General features: G+C 33.6%; 2 protein-coding genes across 2 annotated transcripts; both read right to left on the reverse strand.

Moving 5' to 3' along the window:
* Nucleotides 1-10,041: 10,041 nt before the first annotated feature.
* LOC140876361 (uncharacterized) lies at nucleotides 10,042-11,163 on the reverse strand. The gene has a single exon (XM_073280309.1). It carries the CDS (start codon nucleotides 10,679-10,681, stop codon nucleotides 10,196-10,198), a length of 486 nt encoding a protein of 161 aa, XP_073136410.1. The 5' UTR covers nucleotides 10,682-11,163; the 3' UTR covers nucleotides 10,042-10,195.
* A 327-nt stretch (nucleotides 11,164-11,490) lies between these two features.
* LOC140872060 (proline-rich receptor-like protein kinase PERK8) lies at nucleotides 11,491-14,868 on the reverse strand. Its single transcript, XM_073274824.1, has 8 exons — nucleotides 13,513-14,868; nucleotides 12,997-13,407; nucleotides 12,832-12,918; nucleotides 12,679-12,749; nucleotides 12,530-12,606; nucleotides 12,264-12,411; nucleotides 11,970-12,131; nucleotides 11,491-11,883 (listed from the first exon to the last, which is right to left on the reverse strand). The coding sequence occupies exons 1-8, from the start codon at nucleotides 14,537-14,539 to the stop codon at nucleotides 11,647-11,649; spliced, it is 2,220 nt and encodes a 739-aa protein (XP_073130925.1). The 5' UTR covers nucleotides 14,540-14,868; the 3' UTR covers nucleotides 11,491-11,646.
* Between the last annotated feature and the right edge of the window lie 7,901 nt (nucleotides 14,869-22,769).

The following is a 22,769-nucleotide window of genomic DNA, read 5'->3' on the forward strand; positions in this document are numbered from 1 at the left end:
GTGACTGAACGATTTGGGCTTGAAAATTTTGATAGGAACTACTCATATCATCAAGGTGAATATCTTCTTTTTGAGATCTCATCGTATATATGAGAACTCCAAAGTTAAGAATGCTTGACTTGAGACAATTATAGGATGAACGACCCTTGAGAAGTTTCAGAGGATGTGTGCGAGTGAGGACGAACATAAGCATGCTGGAAAGATCTTTTTTGATATAGTGGGGATAGTCGTCGGATCTGAAATGTTATAGTATGTATCATTGATTGCCCAAAAAAATATATTGAGAGAATAATACATATAACAAAAGACCAAAAAAATGTAATGAAATCCATAATAAGAAAAACAAAAGAAAATTATACGATAAAAAATATTAAAAAATTTAATCCATTTTTTTAAAAATAATTAAACAAATATGTTTATTTCAAAATCGATTTGAGAGTAATTATTTAGCATGAATAGTCAAAAGTTTCAATACTACTGTCAAAACAATTTTGTAGACTTGTCTAATTTTGTTTTGAATTATATTACTCCAACACGTGTTTTTCACGTGCAACGCACGTGTATTGCTGCTAGTACATATATATATATATAAAGAATAGACAAAAGTATACACCAATTTATACCAATATTTTTCCAAAAATTCCCATTTATTTTTCATATTGCTCATCTCAAATTGCATATTTGTACAAATATGATATTTTTATTTTAATATAAACCAATTAATTAATTTTTTTAAAAAAACCTCTACAAACACATAACATGTATATTGAAACTCTAGTTTTAAATAATTTAGTCGGACTATATGTTGCTCCATCATCGTGAAGGAAAACTTGTCAATTTAGTTTTTTTTTAGGGTGGCAAAAATTTTCGAAATCCCGACCCTTCCCGAATTCCATTTCATTTTCGTCCCAAAGAAATCCCTACCCGGCATTTTTTCGACCCGAACTTTCGGGATTTTTCCCGTTCCGATTAATATCGGTAGAGGGCTCGGAAAAAAAACCTTATCCCGACGGGATTCCCGATCCGTCCCGAAATAATATAATAATATATTTTATTAATGATTTTATTAATATATGGAGCTAAATATTATTATGTTTCAATCCATATAACAATTAATTGTGGATTTAATTCGCATAGTTTTTATTGTTGAAACGATCGAATCGTAACATTTTATTTGTGTATTTTTTTTAAAATAATTTAATAATTTAATTAATTCATATTTATAATTATCTAATTAGAAAAAATATATAGAACAAGAGATCAATTTGACTATCTATTTAACAAAATTTATTTACTAATTGTATCTGAATATTTTATTAATAATTACTCGATGCACTTCTTTTTCTTACCAAAACCTTGAAGCATTATCCGGAATATATCTGATGTTTTAATTTGAATATTTATTTTTTATTTAGAAATATAAGTTTTTAACTAGTATTTTTTATAAAATAATTACATTTTTTTGTTTTAATAACGAAATTTTGAATTTGAAAAAAAAAATTCGGCATTTCCTCTCCCTACCTGACGGGATACCGAATGTTCGGGATCCCGAATATTCGGGTCCCAACATGTGTCGAGTACGGAATCGGGAGATAAAAAGTTTTTCGATTTTTTTCGGGACGGGAGTTGGGTAGGAGGGTTACGGGACAGGTCCCGACCCTATTCCACCCCTAGTTCTTTTAAGTGTCATGTTTGTTTTTTTTTTTTTAGGTCTTCTAATTTGTCAAGTTTTATTTTAGTCCTGAAACTTTAATTGTGTTTTTAGTTTGCTTTCATTTTTACTTAATCGAAATACAGATGTGACATCGAAAAATTAATGAAATGTTCGCTACCACATCAACACTCTTGTGAAATAGAAATAAAAACCAACAAAAAGAAAAGTATGAGACTACAATACAACTTCGATATGTCAGAAGATCACCAAGAAAAAAATAAACATGACAACATAAATGACTAAATTGAATATATTCTCCTTATTAAAAACACACATTAATCATGTAATAAATTTTTTTTTTAGTTTCGTGCAGAGTTTGATATAATTAGATCTCAATACTCCGATGAACTATAAATTATCGATAACATCATATTATAATTTTTAGTTGTAAGTTATTCTAATATTCAATGTGAAATCTTGAAATGATGCAAAATGACATACGCTATTAATAAGAGAGAAGAACGAATATACCTCCGGCGCAATCACATCCGTCGTTGTTTATTTACCTCGATCCACCAGCCGCAGCCATGATAATGGTTGCTGGTCGTTGATGGCTGGCCAATTTATATCATATATTTAAGGGGAAAAAGAAACGAATTATTTAATCTATTTGCATTATTTATTTATTTATTTATTTGAAAATAACTTCTCGTATATGCATGTTAATATTAATTATTAACACTAGCAACAGATGTATACACTTACACATGTTGCGTGTGATAAAATAATTAAATTTTTAATTAAAAAATTACAAAAATTTTAATGATTTTCAAATATGTTAGAATATTAAACTGATGGGTTATGCTTATGAATTATGATCTAGTTCGTTCATCTCTTATACCCAATTTCAACGACTCGACCCAATTCAACTCAGTCTTATTTAATTATTCTTTATTGAGACACTTTATCAAGACCAATAAATTCAAAAAAAAAATCCATAAAATGTTCAAGACCAATAAATGTTTCTCCAGCATTATCAAATCTTATTTTCTTGATTGTATAATCGGGAAATTGATTCCGTAATTTTATTATTTGAGCCATTAATTTTGCAAATGCCACATTTCGAGTTGACAATAAGCATACACGCGACCATCTGCTGGAGGCATCGATCAATATCATAAAATATCGAAATGATCTACATGGTGGATGAATTGGCCCACAAATATCACCCTGAATACGTTCAAGAAATATGGGTGATTATGTTTGGATTTTAGCTGGCGATGGTCTTATAATAAGTTTTTCAAGAGAACATGTTTTACATTGAAACTTATTATTTTGAAAGATCTTCTGGTCTTTCAATGGATGATCATGTGTATTTTCAATATTTTTTCGCATCATTATTGAACCAAGATGTCCTAATCGATCATTTCAATTGGTTAATATTGAAGAACTATTAACCACCATATTTGATTCGATTGACCTTATATGTGTATAATGCAATCCAGTAGGGAGCATTGATAATTTTTCAATCACATATTTCTTTCCTGATTTATATGTGGTAAGAGACATATATTTCTGATTTTCATCAATTATCGTCTCAGTATCATACACATGAGAATATATGTCATCAAAACTCAACAAATTTCTTTTTGATCCCGGTGAATATAAAACATCATTTATAAAAAAAATTTGTACCATTAGATAACAAAAAATGTGCTTTTCCACAACCTTCAATCAAGTCTACAGGACCTGATATTGTATTCACCATTGTTTTGTTGGTTTTAATTCCAAAAAATATCTTTTATCTTGGAGAATGGTATGTGTTGTATCACTATCGGGTATGCAAACCTACATGGGTTTATTTTTGCTCATAGCATTTTCCATACTTAAAAAAAATGCAATAAAGAAAATCAAGGATAATATATATATGCAAAATATAGCATGTTTCATAAGAATGCATGAAAAATATAGCATGTTACATTTCAGTCCCACCAATATGTTAATCAATGTTCTCGAAGTCATTTGAAAAAATCGATAGCATTGAAATAAGTTGAACCACTTAAATGGTTACTGTTTTTAACAAAATTGGTCTCTTTTTCTTTCCCCTTTATCGATACTTTAAAGAGCTTACATAAGTGCTCAGGGGTACGTGACCAATGTCTTGGAGTGCCACGTTTATAACAAGCACTCTCATATCTTTTTGAGTGATTTTTATTTTCACTCATATTTCATGCTGCCTTTTTGGGTGGTTCGTGACGTTCTTTTGAGATTAGTTATTGAAGTAACTATCTCGATTATTTTATATTCATGACCATAACCACGACCGCGATCATTTCTACGTCCACGTTCATGACCATATCCTCAACCTCGACCGAAATCTAGTTTATGCCTTTGATTTTGGTTTTCATTTTTACTTACGACATTTGCTTCTGGAAATGCCGTAGATACATTGAGTCGGGATTGATGATTTCTCTTTAACATTTCTTTGCTCTTTTCTAGTGATATCGAGAGCAACGAATTTAAGCTTTGTCAAATTTGACATGATGGTACTAAAAAAATAACAATGCATTTTATAAGTTAATTTCCATTAATATAACAATACAAAATAATGGAAGAACGAAGATTACAAGGGCATGTACACATAGAGAAAAAATATGTGGTGGAAAATCGCTGGTGAGTACAGGACTCGTGAGCATGATGATCATAATTGTTATGAAAAATAGCCTTAGAAATGCCATCATCTTCATCTTCGAAAAATCGAGGAGAAATTATTTTGAGAGAAAGAGTGAATTTTGGTGTGATTGAAAATGAGTTTGAGTGAACATATTTATAGGCTAAAAACTAGCCGTTTTGTTACCGTTGGGGGTAAGGAAAAAAATCGAGTATGCGTTGAATAAAAGTTCGTGATAATGATGCAATGCATATAATGATAATCATAATTAAATAATTATGTATATCATATGACATTATTATAAGTTCGGTGTCATAGACAACCTTTTATATAATAATATGAGATTATACGAATATGATTAGTATATAAATACACAATAATATATATCATATCACGTTATTATAAGGTCAGTGTCATAGACAACTTTTTATATAATAACATGAAATTATATATTAATACAGTTAGTATATATGCATAATAAATATATATCATATCACGTTATTATAAGGTCAGTGTCATAGACAACCTCTTATATAATAACATGAAATTATATATTAATACAGTTAGTATATATACATAATAAATATATATCATATCACGTTATTATAAGGTCAGTGTCATAGACAACCTATTATATAATAACATGAAATTATATATTGATATAGTTAGTATATATACATAATAAATATATATCATATCACATTATTGTTTAAAAACTTTAGAGGCTTTTATACTTGTCGTATCCCTTACTGGGAGTGTGTGATATCGTCTTAACATCCTCCCAGAATTTATAACAAGTTTTTAAAAACTATTTTTTTTTATCATTTCTGATAATAACATGATATTATATATTAAATATATACACAACAAATAAATAAACAATAAAATAAATATTCTTACTTTTGTTACCTTTTTCTTATGTTTTGGAGCTTGGAAAAATATGGAGGACTTTTAGAGCTTCGTGCTGATAACGTGTTGTGAAAAAGTAAAAATTTACGGTAAAAAGTAAATACTCCAAAACTCAAAATATATCAAACTCTACACTTTATAATATTTTTCTCACAACTCAATTGTATTTTTCATCACAAATGAAGACCTATTTATAGATCCACATTTGAGATTAGTCCAAAAATTAATACATCATCATCTACATCATCACACACTAATTTTTCACATTTTACAACTCAATATTCAACATTCAACATTCAATATTCAACATAATAATAATATAATTTTCAACAGGGGTATATTTTTGTTAGGAGGTCATTTTTTTTAAAATACAATGGTTGACCGGGTCTATTTTACAAATTTCTCTACATATATAATGTCTTTTTTTAAAAAAAATAAATAAATAAATTTATATAACGCATATACGATATGTATCATTCGGAACAAGAGGGATACAATGCCACAAGATTCAATTGATATATATATATATATAAATTTTTAGCTGCCCAACAAATGATGTTCATTTTGTGCCCGACCACCAAAACCCGGTGCCATATTTTAGTGGTGCGAAAAATCAAAAACAAAAATAACTAAAATCCGACACCGGGTTTTAATGGTCGAGGACGAAGTGAGCATGAATTTATTGGACAGCTTAAAACTTCTCTCTATATATATATCATTCGGACCGAGAGGGATACTATGCCACAAGATTAAATTGATATATATATATATATATATATATATATAGTAATGATCACCTGCACCCTAGGGTGCAGGGTACGGGTTTTAGTGTTTTAGTGGTTGCATACGAAAAACCCTGCACCCTAGGGTGCAGGTGATCATTACTATATATATTAGGAAAGTGCACGTGCGCTGCACGTGGATGACTAAACGTTGAAAATATGATTACGAACTTTAGATAATGTTTACATTCGTTTAATAATACTATTTTTAGGAGTATTTATCAATTTAAGTAGATCAAAACACATTAGATAAAAAAAAACGTGCATGACAATAAATCAATATATATTCACCTATCCATATGTAACACTTTTCAATCCGTATTTTTGCGTGATTTTAATGTAAGGACAACTCTTTTCAAGTCAAAGGTACCCTTCGTTTCAATTATATAGATCTAATTTTTTTTTTTTTCACATGGATTAAGAAAAAAATCATTGGGAAACAAATTTTGTACAAACTTTCTATTTTATCCCTATTTAATATATTCAAAAAATGATTGCACAATTATCAAAATGTAGTTAATAGCGATATATTAGTAAATGAGTGTAAAAAAATATTACTATACATTTGGAACAAATATAAACAAAACGCGACCTATATAATTGAGAATGATGGAGTAATTTTTTTCCATCCAAATACTAATCATAAAAAACAACAATAAGAATAATGTAGGACCGAGTGTATGTCGCTTACCAATAGCTATAGCTGGTGGTGACGATGCAAATCAAATATTTTAAACTGCACAACAACTCAAGCTCCATGTTTCAAAACATTTTCTTAATTAAAAAAATGATCATATTAATATTAAAATAAAAACCTTAAAATTGTTATTAAATTCAATATCTCTCATGTTTGTGCTAAATTTTGAACCATTTAAAACCTTTCTCTATTGTTTTAGAGTTATATAATATAAATAGTTAATTTTATATATCACAATGATTCTTCTGTAAATTAATATTGATGAATATTAATTTCATGGGAAATAAAATGTCTCAAATGATAAGAATTAAATACATATGTGAAATAAAACATAAAACATGATTAAATAATTTTATATGATTAAACGGACCAAGAAATCAGACCGAGAACATCCAAAAGTGGTAAATGAGCTTATATGGGCTTGGAAAAGTTTGGAAGATCTGAACTGGGTTCGGAGGGTCCGACGAGATCGGAGCCAACGAAGCAAGATCGGATGATACGGGACGATCGGAGCGTCCGAACAGAGATCGGAGCTTCCGATCGTGGTGTCCTGCACGTGGCAATGAATTTTGAACATGTAGTAGCTGAATGCATGAGTTCGGAGCATCCAAAATTGGCCGATCAGAACGTGGCAAGTATGCGCCGATTGGAGCATCCGATCATACTCTATAAATAGGGGTCGAGAGGCTCACTTTCAATTCGTTCCAAAACCTCTCCTCTCCCATGATGGCTTGATTTTAAGGGCTTTGAGACTCTTTTATAAAGAGTTGGAGTAGGTTCCAGTATATTTATATATATATATATGGACAATGTCCGTAGTAGTGGCCAAGAAACGGAGCTTTGGCGAGGTGTCCAGGACTCGTAGCAGGGTCCGTGCCCAAGCTCTGGGGAATTCGACATCAGCGGGCTGACGACGGATGAAAGTATAGCTCTAGCTCCTTATAGAAGATAAAGAGTATGCTATAGTTTAATTAAAACTTTTAGAGCATGTTAGATGATGCATGGTTGTTATGAATTGTAGTGTTTCATGGTAGACTTGGAACCTAGATGGGGGCTTCTAGGAACTGCCTTAGAAAGGTACGTAAGTACTGACTGAGATTGTCATCGGGTTTGCATGCTTATGTGTTGCATATTATCTGACATGATGCATGTTATTGTTTTGAAATATTATGTTGCATGTGCATTTAATATTGAGTCTGTATCTCCTTTGAGATAACCTAGTATTATAAGGTGCTCAGCCCTTGTTAGGATGATTAGACACTGAGAGTCACTATGACCGACGGGTCTGTCGAACTCTAGTGATCCAGACATTTTGTCCGCGTCCTGTTAGGAATGAGTAGTTGGGTCTAGCGGTTTGGGTCCCAGCAACTACAGCTCATGTCCTAGGCGTCAGTCTAAGTGGATTTTTGATTCGTTACCCAGATATGATACATGTTCATTATATTGCATGCATCATATACATATGTTCACTCGTACTAGCGTATTGAGCCTTTTATGCTCACGCCCATTTATTTTCTGTTGTCTGGACACCCCATTCGATGGGGTAGTTGCAGGTAGTTCTCCTAGAGATTTGGAGATTGGGTGGTGACCAAGGCAGGATTAATGTAGGGTCGGACACTAGATTTTACCGTACTGTTATTTTAGTTATTTGAGTTTTCGCAGTATATATCTGATTATGATTATTTTATTGTCTAATTGCATGCCTAAGTTTTTAATTAGTAAGTGATCACGGTGCGGGTTACTACAAATACAATATGTGTTTTAGGAAAAAAAGAATCAAAATGGCATATGTAAATATTTGTTTTCCCTATAATTCATATTTATTTTAAATATTATATTATATATAGCCTATATTAAATTCAAAAGTAGAAAGTAATTTCTATAATTTAAAAATTCTCATTAATTTCTTTTTCTATTAATAAAATCGAAAATAAATCAAAGTGTTTAAATTATAGTGCAAATAAATGTTAGAAAAATTTAGAAAAGCGCACTTAAAATTCACATGCTCTCAATACTCAATTCATTGGAAAGACATTATAAAAAAATTGACATATATCTACATATTTTAAAGGACACTTGTGGATTATTTTTTTAAGAGTTTTAAATTTTTTTAAATCTCTTTATTCTACTTGTGACTATTAAGCAAAAATTATATGTAAAGGTTGAAAAACAGAAAAATCTGGAAGCCAAACAAATAAAATATAGACGTCTTTATATCCTTCATATTAAAGTAAAAATTAAAGACACGAAGATGAAAGTCAAATTTATTTATATTTAGAAAGATGAAAAGGAAAAAAAAACATTAATTTCACAAAAAAATAGGTAGTTTGTGACATACATTTGCCGAAATAATTAAATTCAAACACACGGATCGAAATTATCATACATGAATCAATAATCCTTCCACTATACATCAAATAATAAAAAATTAGCTATTATTTTTTCCTAGGAATTGAATATCATTTTTCACTAATAAGCATTCAAAATACAAGGTTATGAAATTTGGAGTTAAGAATACTATTAACGATCCTATTAAGTTAGTGCAAAAATGACATAAACAGCTTCTTTTTTGAGTCAGATATAAATAAGAGAGTAAAATTATAAGCTCACAAATCAAACTCATATATATATATATATATATATAATAAAATAATAGTATATAATATAATAGAGTATTAGATTAGATATTAGATATATATAATAGAAAAATTAAATCAAATAAGAGAAAAAAACCAAATAATAAATATTAGATGCACAAAATTTTAATTTTTTTATTTGAAAGAGTACATATCAAATAAGGGAAAAACCAGATAATAAATAGTAAATGCACAAAATTTTAATTTTTTATTCGAAAGAATGCATGATATACTTTTTTAAATAAATTACTTAATTGAAGAGTCACATAAATAAATAATTGTAAAACCATATTAATTATTTAGTATTAATGGAAAAGGGTGGCCACGTAAATTCATAAATAAACTCACATATTTATATAAGTAATAGATATACTTTTTTTTAAATAAATTATTTAATTAAAGAGTCACATAAATAAACAATTAAAAAAACACATTAATTATGTAGTATTAATGGAAAAGGATGACCACGTAAATTCGTAAATAAACTCACATATTTATATAAGTAATATATAATAGATAGATAGATAAATAATAAATTTGAGTTGGAAAAACGATGGTTACAATCGAGTCTCGAATTCAACACTTCCTCCAACGTTCAATACTTTGATGCCATAACTACAATTCATTGGCTATTGAAATATTTAATATTGAGTAAGATTTCAAATGATGATTGGGTATCTTATTTTATATATTTCTAGTGAATATATCAAGTACATTACATTTATGTTTTCGTTCCATGTGTCTATAATTAAAATATGCCACTGATCTAGATTCATATGAACCATGAAAGTAATTCAAACAACATTTTATGGGAACTCCATGTTTTTCATGAAAAAGAATCAAATATTACAAAGTATGGATGCCAAGGGACCTTGAAGAACCAAAAACTTCAATCAAATGAGACCTAACATCATCGTAATCAATCTCCTCTTGTCTCAAACACCAACTTAAGCTCCTTGAGACCTGATCCCCACCCCAAAAACTCCCAAAACAAAACTCACCCTTGTCCGAAAGATCGACCAAAACCCGATCGCAATCATCCGTACAACAACCTAACCGCAATGTTCCATCCGGAGAGAACCCTTCCACTTCAATCCTGAAAGAGCTGCTCCCTTGGCTTCTCAAACTATCATCATCATATCCTACCACTTCAAATTGCGTGATCTCGGCTCCTCTCTTTCGGGTTCGCAGTTTCTTGACGTATTGTTTAGCTTTTCTCAGAAGTTTTCGAGGGAGTTTGAGCAGTAAGAAGATGAGGATTTGGAGGATCATACATTGGCAGCAGCAGCATATGATGATGCAGTCCGCAGCAAGGATGTTTCGGTCTTCCATGTCGTTTTTCGTGGAAGAAGAAGCAGATGGGGAAAAACGTGTAAATTGAGGAGGAGAATTTGTTTTTTTTTTTGTTACTTAAAAAGGAAGCAGTTCCTTGTGTATGGTGTAATCTTTGAAAGGCAAGCAAGTATATATGATGTGTGAAGCAACAAAATTAGCGTTATGTAAAGCTAAAATTTAAAATTTAATCACAAGAAATGCCTCAAACATGGGATTTTGCTCTGGCGTGGACAGATTGATTTCAAAACAAGATGTACAAGCAACTGCCAGAGAGTTTCGGGTAGAAAAACGTCTCCACAAAACATGAAGAGAGGAGGCTCAGAAGTTGATCATAAAAGAAGATAAACTACGAAGGCGGTCATCGGAGTTTTCGTGCAGCGAAACCAGGGCCTTGGTTTCTAATGATGAATTGCGAAGAAGTATTGTTTTGTAAGGAAAGGAGCAGCTGTTCCCAGCTTGATAACTTGTAGTCAACATTATTTCATGTGGATACTTGGAATGTATTCAGACATATGGCTTGAATCTTCTCCCAAAGTTACAAGAATCTTGTCTTTGAAGTTTGGTTATTATTTAATTTTATTCAACGTTGGACCATTTTATCACAATATTGTTAATTACGGTACGAGTCCGAACAACAAGGACTTGACAGAACGTGAAAAAAATCGAAGAAGGCAAGCAAAGTATTTGCGAACCTGGGACTAAAACTTTTTCAATCTTGTCTCAATTATACATACTAGGCCACACAATGCAAAATGATACGAAGTGAACAGCAAAACTGGATCAACTTTATTAGAAATAAATGGATATCTCTCAGACAAAAAATTGTTCTTATTTACAGGGAAAAAATGAACCAATAATCAATATATATGACCGAAAACCTACCTACTCGAAAAAACTTGATTCATATGTATAAATAAAATAATCCCGGAACACCACCAGTTACATTTGAGGCCACGAGTATTTCATGAGCTTGCTGGGTTGGAAAAACTTTGGAACGTCGACTCGTACGAGCTATTTACTTGGTTCCTTTCGCTGCTCCAGCTATCTTGACTGAAGAAATCTGTGCTATATTCTCGACTACCGAATGCCATTCTCTGGAACAATCTGATCTCTTCGGACTGTTGAGCGGAGTTGAAAACTTCACTATCTCCGACCTTCATCCCATTAGACAAGTCCACGCTGTCGAAAGCTCTCACGATCTGAAAACAATCCCACGAGAGAGTTCGTCAGAGTAGTATCCTTGGGGAAAATTGGCATGTTTGATGTAGATTAGATTGTTGCATACCTGTCCCATCTTGGGTCTTTTGGCAGCTGAATGGCGCACACAAGCCGCCGCCGCCTCAATCATACGGAACATCTCACTGTCGACGTAGTGTTTTTCTAGCCTTGGATCCACCAGCCCATCAAATTCTTGCGTCTCCAGCGCGTGACTTAGCAGAGGCCGTGCCTAAATATAGGGATAAAAGTTTATTACAATGGAATATATTTGTCCGACATAATATTTAGTTCCTGGTACCAAGGACAAGTAAGAATAACCATTTCCGGATACGATTTAAGCTTTGTCGGATCATAAACTTACCCACTCGACTAGGCTCTCCTCTCCTAGAGGCTGAGACGTATCTACGGGCTTGCGCCCTGAAATTAACTCCAAAAGCACAACACCAAAGGAATACACATCCGACTTTTCAGTCAACTTCCCACTCGATGCGTACTCAGGAGCCATGTATCTGAACACAAAGCAACCACCGAGTGTTGGAGCAAGAACAAAAACCAGGTAACATATGCAATCGGTTGAAGCAACCAATTAGCTTCCATTGAGAATAAGAGTACTGGAATACCACTTACCCAAACGTCCCCATTACACGTGTGGTAATGTGTGTATTAGCGTCCATGGCTAATTTAGCAAGTCCAAAATCAGAAACCTGAAATATAAATGTTATATATACAGATGTTCTGACAGAAGAAGAACAGAGTTAGATGGAAATTGTGCATACCCGTGCTTCGAAATTGTCGTCAAGAAGGATATTTGATGATTTGATATCTCTATGGATTATACGAGGGTGACCTGATCATTAATATGCAATTTAAAAAACCATATCCTTTCTCTGACTGATATAAAAGTGAAACAATATGCATAAACAGCTTACAATCTTCATGAAGGTAAGCTATTCCGCGAGCTGCACCAACAGCTATCTTCACACGAGTAGCCCAATTCATTACAGGCCTACCTCGACCTGGAAATGAATATGTAACAGAAGATCAATAACCATTTCATCAATAATCTAGCCCCACTACCAAGAACTAAATTTTACCGCGGAGATGGAAATGCAGAGTATTATTGGGGACGTATTCGTAGACAAGAAGCCTTCTGTCTTCAGAAATGCAATAACCAACAAGTGAAACCAAATGGCGATGGTGTATACGGCTTATAATCTCGACTTCTGATCTGAATTCTCGCTCTCCCTGTCGTCCACCAATCTTCAACTGCTTGACAGCAACTTCTCGACCATCTGCAAGTCGTCCTTTGTAAACAGAACCAAATCCACCTTCCCCCAAAAGATTTTGGTCTGAAAAGCCATTTGTGGCCTCATCTAGTTCCTCGTAGGTGAACCAGGATCTTGAATTTCCAAAGCCACCTGACTCATTGGGCGAATGGACAATGCCGATACCCGAGCCAGTTCCGTTGCTGGATACTGATGTTTGCACCTTCAACATGTTGGAACCTGGCCATAAATCAGAATATTTCTTTAATCATTCTCAAGCTTCAACAATTAAAAGGTTAACTTTTCCTAGTGACTCTTGTATATACAACTGCAAAACAAACTAACCTGATTCTGGAGAAGCATCAATGGTAGTGGGCAAAATATGGCCACCATTTTGCCCCATCGCCTTTTTCTTGCGCTTCCATACACAGCATGCTGCAATTCCAAAAACACCAAGAAATAGGATACTGAGAACCAGAGCAATTGCCACAGTGCCTCCGGTACCGATTCCTCCACTGCTAGGGGATTGTAAGTTGTTCGGAATATTACCGGTTGAATTGTTGGTGTTTGTGTTAGCCGGTGGTTCGAGGGGAAGCGGCGGAGGAGGAGAGAAGGACGGTGGGGAACCGGTGGATGGAGGCGGTGGTGGAGATAAAGCGACAGGAGGATTTAAAGATGGTGGAGATGCTGGCGGAGTGGGGGGTGGCTCAGAGTTGGGTGGTGGCGGAGGGGGTGAACTTTCAGGAGGGCGGCGTGCAGGTGGTGGAGGTGAACTTTCAGGTGTTGTAGGTGGTGGTGGTGAAGGTGAATTTCGGGGTGGAGTGGTAGATGGTGGCGGAGGTGAACTTTCTGGTGGGGTTGGAGTTGGCGGCGGTGGAGCATTTTTAGGTGGCTCAGGCGGTGGACTTCCAGGGATTGCCGGAGGAGGTGGTGAAATGGGAGGATCGGATGGTGTAGGAGGTGGTGGCGAGCTGGGCGGTGGAGATGCAGTTGGAGGAGGTAGAGTAGGCGGCGGTGGAGATGGTGCGGGTGGTGGAGAAGCCGTGGGAGGCGATACCGATGTCGGCGGAGGGGCATTCGGAGGTGATATGGTGGCAGGTGGCGGAGAAGAGTTTACCTGCGGCGGAGGTGCACTAGAAAGGTCCGGCGGAGTGGGGCTGATGGCACTAGGGAGTTGCGGTGGCGCACTTATTATGTCGGGTGGTGGAGATGAACCAGAAGGGTCCGGCGGAGGTGGACTCGCCGAAGGAGGTGATCGCGGCGGGAGCGTATTACTCGCTGCAGGCGGTGGAGAAGAATCAGCCTGCTGCGGCGGCGGAGGTGGAGGAGCTCCGGGAATCGGAGAAATAGGCGAAGGAGATGAAGACGACATCGTCAAAATCAACCAATTTTCACCATTTCCATTGCATTATTTATCTCAAATAATCAAGAACGATCACAGTAACAAAAAAAGATCCAATCTTTGATTCCAAAATTTCAAATCCAAAGCTCAAAATCCAGGTGTTAAACACACAAACAAGCAAAACCCCAGATCATCAAACCTCTACAATATCCACACTGAGACATGCAAAAAGACCATTCATTGCCTTCAAAAGAACCCCAGAAGATTATTATAAATTGTCAAAGTTTGAAACATCAGCAAAATTAGAGATATCGGATGCAGCCACTTTTGATTATTTCACAAAAAAATTAATATGGAAGCTTCCTCTAATTCTTTGAACGTTAAACCGCGTGTGAAATCATAAAAATCAGCAGCATTCAATACAAAACAAGTAGAGGGAATTTACTTTTTTTTTCCTTCCAGCTGTTTGAGTGTGAATTTAAGTGTAATTTTTATGTTATCATCGTAATTCATAATAATTCATATTATCAAAATCAAAATATAATAGGGAGTATGTGTGCTCGTGGAGATTATGCTCGCTTGAGTTAAACGTCAAGATATATCCAAGTGGGAGCCACAATCACGCAGGTGTTTGTGTGTAGGGGTTCAGCGCCATATTTTTTAATCCATTCTTTTGGCTCTTTTCTGGGTTATATATAGACACACGCTCTTTTTTTGGATCCATTTACCTTTTCTTCGGGTCATTTTGGTCATTTTTGCAATATTTTTAGGAAAACTTTCAAGGGCTTAGAAAATAATTTTATTTTACATTCGGCCAATCTTTTATTTTTTGGATTTGACTTTTACTAAGAATATATATATTTATATATAGATGAGTTTTCAGCTGCCCAACAATTCCTGCCCAACTCGTTCCCGACTAGTTATTTTTTTTTATTTTTCGCATAACTAAAACACGGTACCCGGTTTTAGCTGTCGGGGACGAGTTGTGCATCATTGGTTGGACAACTGAAAATTTATGTATATATATATATATATATATATATATATATATATATATATATATATATATATATATAACGTGAAAGATGGAAAAGTATATGAAAGATTAAGAGGCTGTTTGGTTGAGCTTATAAGTTCTAAAACACTACTAAGTTGTTAAAATTTTGTTTGTTAAAATTTTTTCCAACAAGTTTTTGACAACTTATAGACTATTTTTTAAAAATAAAATAAGGGTTACCGTAAATTTTTTTTAAAAAAGATCTTATTTTAACATTTTATCTTTTTAAAATATCCTTAAGTATTTTCATAAATCTACATCATATCCTCCAACCATTAAATCTTAAATATTAATTAAAATAAAATTCCAAATAATATAAAATTTTTCTAATTAACTATAAAATAATTTTATTTTAATATAGATTCATTCTAACACGATTTTCATATATATATATATATAACTTGTTATATTATCTTCATAATTTTTGACCATAAAAAGATCTTATAATATCAAACATATCAATATATTTAAGTTGTTTAAACTAATTTCTCAAAAAATAATTGTTTAAACTAAGTTTATCCAAATATTTTAACAACTTAACAACCTTTAAAACAACTTTTAAGATTTTGGAGCTTATAAGTTATAATATTTTTAATAAGTTAAGTCAAACACCATCTAAGTACAGATGAAATGAATGAAAACGAAATTGAAAATATTTTTTTATAAGTTGCACTCCGTATATTATGCAAAATAGATAAATTTCGAAAAGATTAAATAATAACCTAGAATTAACTTTTGAGTGCTATAAGCCTATAAATTTTATTTCATGCAAATGTTTTCGATAATAAAGTGATTTTAATAGAATTGATGGATAAACAGTTTGTTGTATGGCTTCATAAAATCAACGTTCGCTGGTCATTTACCGAAGTATATATGCATGCAAGTTAAAGGGACTGTTTTAATTTGAATGTAAGTAGCGAACGATGATTTAAAAATGGTTAATTACAAATTAAACATGAAGATTTGGAACTTTCTTCATATTAAATTTTTTAAAAAACAATTAATTAAGATAAAAAATCTTAGTTTAGAATATTATATATAGATTGAAAATGTTTGTTAACGACCAAGAGGATTTTTTTTTCTTTTATTTAATTAATCTGTGTTTTGTTTTTCATTATTTTCCATTTTTCACCAACTCTCTAATTTGTCCCATTGTTTACATCTACTCTGCATGTCGTAATCTTTTTATTATTTTACTTTTCAATTCAACAAATTTTTTTCTTGCATTTGGATTTGAGTGAGGATATAAATGACTCAAAAAACAATTAATTTAGATTTGAAATCTATTATTAAGTAGATTTTTTTTCCCAAATAACCCAATAGATTTGAAATCTCTGACTCAAATACATCAATCTAAATACAATATAAATTTAGTGTGAACTGAAGCATACTGAATAGAAAACAGGTCGAAGATAAAACTGTTCACTAATTTTAAAATTAACTTATATATACTCAATATAATTTACTTAATTGTATTTTTTGGGTAATTTTCTGCAAAATTAATTCCGAATTGATCCGAAATAAAATTATTTTGAATTATATATAAAGTGAACTTCAAATGTGTAAAATTATATTTTAACTTCGCTATTCTCTTTACAAATTATTTTATTTTGTAAGAATTTATTAATAATTTATAGCATGCCACGATGATACGATCGAGAAAATAAATAAACAAAACTCAGCCAAGATTTGTCGGTTCTTTTAATTTTCCTTGCTTATATCATGTCTGCCTGCTGTCGCCGACATATTATTATTATTTTTATAATTTTTATAATTCAACTATTTGAATATAAATATAATTATCTTGTGTTTATTATCAAACTATGGACATGAAAAAGACCGATTATTTTATTTTGGATTATTATTTTAATTCTAAAAAAATTCAAGTCTTCTGTTAGAAATTTTCCATCCCTGTATTGTATTAGAGTCGGAGCATGACGTGTTTAATTAATAAAATTTAATAGAATAAGCCGCTGTCTTCCATTGGAAAATTAAATGTAAACGAGTTTCCAAAATTTTACCAATGGATGTTAATTAATTATGAAATTATTCCAATTTTAAGTTTGTTTACAAGTTTATAAACTCATAATTTGCGCTCTTTAACAAGTATTTTTACTAGAAATACAACCCTTCCTACCAAATTCGTCTTTTGGTCTGAGCTATATATACTCCTAATCAAGATTTTTAGTTTGTTACATGTTTGCATTATTATATTTAATATACATAATTTGTTAGACAATTGCTTCTATAAATCAAATATAATTAGGACAATGCTATGTGTACATAGAGTCTTACATAGAGGGTTACACGCCCTATTAAATTAGAAAAGTATCTCAATTTTTTTTAAAATTAATTTCTTTTCAACTTACAATTCTTTGTCTTGCTCAACGAAAATATTATTATTTTTTATTACTTACTTATAGAATTAATTTTACTGAGTTCAACAAAATTAATTATTTTATAAAATTGTAAAATATAATTATTTAATAAGTTCAACAAAACTAATAATTGTCTATTTTTTTATAGTAAATATATTTTAAAATTTTTAAAATTAAAATTTCAAATTTAAATCATATATAAGAGATATTTTATTATTATATATTTAAATTAAAATATATTTAATATTATTATGTGTAATAATTTATTATTTTTGTTAATAAAAACAAAATAAAAAATCAAATTATGTAGGTTTGTGTTGATCGAGTTAGTCGAGTTCTAGTCGGTCATTATTGATTTATTCGGATTTAGTTTGAGAAATTTGTAAAAAAAATTTGTACTTATTTATAGAATTAAAAAATATTTACTATATTTTTATATATTACATGTTTGAAAAAAAATTTATTTTATATTGTATCTGTTGAATCCGATATTTTGGTGATAACAAACAACAACTCATTGTATAGGAATGTGCTGCCAACCATTGTATTTCAGGAATCTACTACAACTTCTACCGGAAGCTTGTCAACCGCCTTTGCTCTCGACCGGCTGAAGTCACAAGCCTATCGACTGGCTATCAAAACCAGCAGAGGATAAATCTATCTACCGGAAGCTTGTCAACCGCCTTTGCTCTCGACCGGCTGAAGTCACAAGCCTATCGACTGGCTATCAAAACCAGCAGAGGATAAATCTATCTACCGGAAGCTTGTCAACCGCCTTTATCTCTCGACCGGTTGAAGTCACAAGCTTATCGACTGGTTATTCAAACCAGCAGAGGACAAATATCTCTACCGGTAGAATGCCAACTGCCTATCTAGATATCTCGAGACAAGTACCTGTGACAAGATGTTCTTTGCAGGATCTTTTATTAAAAGCAGAACCGGCGTTTCAGAAGATTTGTTGACTCCTGCAAATCAAGACAACAGGTTGTACCAAAATGACAAAAACACAGAATGACTGCAGATAAAGCATTCGACCGTTTATTCCAGTTTTGGACCCTGGAAGTTGTTTGCAGTGTACGATCCTCATGCAGAATCATCAATGCATTTATGAGCATTAAATGTGCATTCAATGCAGCATCAGAACGTTCAAAATAAAGACGTTGATGATTGACCTATATAAAGGGAAGATTGCTCAAAAAGAGAAAAACAACAAGAACAACAACAAGTGATACGAGACAACGAAGAGAGACAAGCAACTCAGAAAAATTTCAATCACTTGACTAATATCAGAAGTCCTCATCTGATATACTTGAGCACACTTACAAGATCATTCATCTGCTGCTCAAATAAACCCTCGCCTACAGTTCACATATCTGATCGTCAAGGATCATCCTAGGGTTTTCAAGCCTCTCGACCGCTCTGCAGTCTGAGAAGCTCAACTCAACTATACTCAGTGTTGAAGAGACTTGAAGCTGCTCTGAAAGCTTCCACCAGTCTGATAAGAACTGAGAATCTTATCTGTGTAAATCTAGGAGTTTCGGATTAGGCATTGGATAAGTCCTAAGTCTGAAGTGGGTGTATTACAAGACGTTGTAATAACCAAAGTCTTCTAGTGAATTCCTTCCTAAGTGGAAGAAGGGGAGACGTAGAAGGATTAAGCCTTCGAACTTCCATAAAATCGTGCTTTAGCATTTACTGCCATTTATCTTACATCCTGCTCATACATTGCATTATAAACTTTGCATCACTAAAACCTCTGAACTATTTCCGCACTATTTAAGTTGTTCAAAACGTTTTAGAAGTTGAGAAAACTGATTAAGTGAACTAAACCTCACTTGATCACTTTAAAGAAGAAGAAGAAAAGTTTCAGAGTGTATTCACCCCCCCTCTACCCTCTGAACCGATCCCAACAAGTGGTATCAGAGCGGGTTCCTTTCTCAACTGCTGATCTGAAGTTTTCAAATCATGACTTCTTTCAACAGAATTCCTATGTTTTCTAAAGAAGAGTATGATGATTGGAAAATTCGCATGCAGGCACATCTTGCAGCACAGGATGATGACATGCTATATGTCATAACAGACGGTCCTATCAAAATTATGAAGTTCAACCCAGCTCTAGCCGATGGTGCAGGACAAATGATTGAGAAACCAAGAGCTGAGTGGACCACTGAGGACAAAAAGAAGGCCAATCTTGACAATGTGGCCCGGGACATCCTATACAAAACACTGGACAAGAATATGTTCAGCAAAATCAAGTCATGTTCCACAGCAAAGGAGATTTGGGAGAAGCTCACTCAGCTGTGTGAAGGGAATGACCAGACAAAGGAAAACAAGCTCACTCTGGCCATTCAAAAATATGACAACGCCAAAATGAAGCCAGGGGAAACCATGGCTGAATTTGATGAACGGTTCAGTAGTATCATCTGTGATCTTATTGCTTTAGGTAAAACTTATACTAACCGTGAAATTGCTGTGAAGGTTATGAGAGCTCTGCCCAAAGAATGGGAGATCAAGACAGTGGCCATGAGAGAGTCAAAAGACTTGAGCAAGGTTGAACTGCATGATCTCTTTGCAGATCTCAAAGCCTATGAGTTCGAGCTCAACATGAGAACAGAAGATGAACCATCTACTTCTCAACCAACCAAGGCCTTAACCTCAACCGTGATATGTCCACCGGTCGAGGAAGCTCCAAAGAGATCAGCTGAGCAAATCAGCAATGAAGCCATGACACTCTTTGTCAAGAAATTTGGTAAATTTATGCGTAAAAACAATTCTAAATTTAAAAATTATCATAAATCGGACCATACAAACGATGGTCCTACTTGTTTTAACTGTGGAAAGCCAGGCCACTTCATTGCAGACTGCACCAAGCCTAAGAACAATGATCAGAAGCAATTCTCCGAAAGAAGAAGGGGTAAGGAGGATAAAAGGACGTTTAGAAAAGGAAGAGACCAAAGGGTTCTAGTAGCAGACGAAAGCAAAAACAAGTGGGCTGAGTCTGACTCTGACAACTCCAATACCGGAAGCTCTTCAGATGACAGCGATGATGAAAAAGTGGAATGCCTTATGGCCGACATCGAAGAAGAAGCTGAGGAGGTATTTGACTTTGGCTCACCTGAATTTACTCACAGTGATTTAGTTACTGCTTTACACGAAATGGCTAATGAATACAAAGCATTATCCAAGGAGTTCGAGGAAGTAAAGGCAGAAAGAGCTGACCTAAAAGATAAGTCAAGCAAATCAAGCTGCATGCAGCAAAAAGAGCTTGATGGTCTTAAGGTCAAGCTAAGTCTGCTGGCTACTGAGAACGACACCTTGAAAAGAGTATTCCAAGCTACCTTGATTGAGAATAAAAAACTACTTGAAACCATTAAGGCTTGGAATAAATCTTCGGTAACCATTGACAAGATTCAAGAAATCCAAAGACCGGTACATGATAAAACCGGTCTAGGGTTTGGAACAAATGAACAGTCTATGGAATCCTGTATTCAGTCAAGCCTGGACAAAGGCAATCTTAACAAAATAAGATTTGTCAGGTCCAGCACGATATATGAACACGATAAGTGCAGCTTTGACAAAAATCAGAAAGTATCGAACGAACGAAGCTCTAAGCATAGAGGGCTGGGATATGTGGATCCCCAGACCTATAATCAAAGAGGAACTTGGATCAAACCAAAACCTAATGAAAGAAGAAAGGGAAACCAATCTAATTTCAAAAGGCCATGGAATGAGTCTAACTACTCTAAGAAAAGATGGTCAAAGGAGAAGCCTTACCAGTACTTTAATTGCAGGCCAGTTCAAAAGAGGTACAGGCTAACTGATGAAAATAAAAAAGGCAAGCAGCACACAGCAACCTCACAAGCACACACATTTACTGCCTATCGACCGCACAGATTTCTGGACACACACACGGGCAAACCTGTAAGGGTGTTCCAGGTGTGGGTCCCGAAAGGGCTAATCCGACCTGGACCCTACTAGATATGGGTACCAAAAGTTCTTCACTCTTTGCAGGTACTAAAAGTCCAAACGGGCGAGAAAACCACTTCTATCAAGGACACTACCTGGTATTTAGATAGCGGTTGCTCACGACACATGACAGGGAATCCAGAACTTCTAACAGAAGTGGTGTTGTGCAAAGGACCAAAGATCAGCTTTGGAGACAACTCCAAAGGTAAAACCGTGGGTAAGGGTAAGATCATCCATGGTAACATCATTATTAAAGATGTGTTACTTGTTGACAAACTATGCTATAATTTGATAAGTATTAGTCAACTATGTGACAATGATCATTCGGTCGAGTTTCACAAACACACTTGCCTCATAAAAAATGACAAAGGTGAGACTCTTATGACCGGTGTACGAGACCTAAACACCTACAAGGTAAACTGGTCTTGCTCACATATTTCTTCACCTACTTGTCTTACTGCTCATCATGATAAACATTGGTTGTGGCATAAGCGGTTAAATCATCTAAATTTTAAGTCCATTTTTAACTTGAGGAAGCATGATTTGGTTTCTGGTCTGCCCGAAGGAGATTTTATAAAAGACAAAGTTTGTCCTGCTTGTCAACTAGGAAAGCAGGTGAGAACAACTTTTAAAAATAAAGGGTGTATGTCTTCTTCCAAATGTTTAGACTTACTTCACATGGACCTATTTGGTCCTATACCAGTAAGAAGCATAGGGGGAATGAGATATGCTCTTGTTGTTATAGATGACTTTTCTCGATTTACTTGGGTCATCTTTCTCTCTTCAAAAGATCAAACTGCACCTCACCTGATTAAGCTTTTTAAACGCTTGCAAAATGAACAATCTACTGTGATAGATA

Source organism: Henckelia pumila, chromosome 1 (assembly GCF_033568475.1).
Source record: "Henckelia pumila isolate YLH828 chromosome 1, ASM3356847v2, whole genome shotgun sequence".
Classification (NCBI taxonomy): domain Eukaryota; kingdom Viridiplantae; phylum Streptophyta; class Magnoliopsida; order Lamiales; family Gesneriaceae; genus Henckelia; species Henckelia pumila.

Excerpts from the sequence above, each read along its gene's own strand:
- LOC140876361 (XM_073280309.1), bottom strand. The coding sequence starts at position 10,681 with ATGGAAGACCGAAACATCCTTGCTGCGGACTGCATCATCATATGCTGC.
- LOC140872060 (XM_073274824.1), bottom strand. The coding sequence starts at position 14,539 with ATGTCGTCTTCATCTCCTTCGCCTATTTCTCCGATTCCCGGAGCTCCT. Across the intron at positions 12,750-12,831 it reads AGCTTACCTTCATGAAGATT|GTCACCCTCGTATAATCCAT; the intron begins GTAAGCTGTTTA and ends ATTAATGATCAG. Across the intron at positions 12,412-12,529 it reads CGTGTAATGGGGACGTTTGG|ATACATGGCTCCTGAGTACG; the intron begins GTAAGTGGTATT and ends CTTTGTGTTCAG.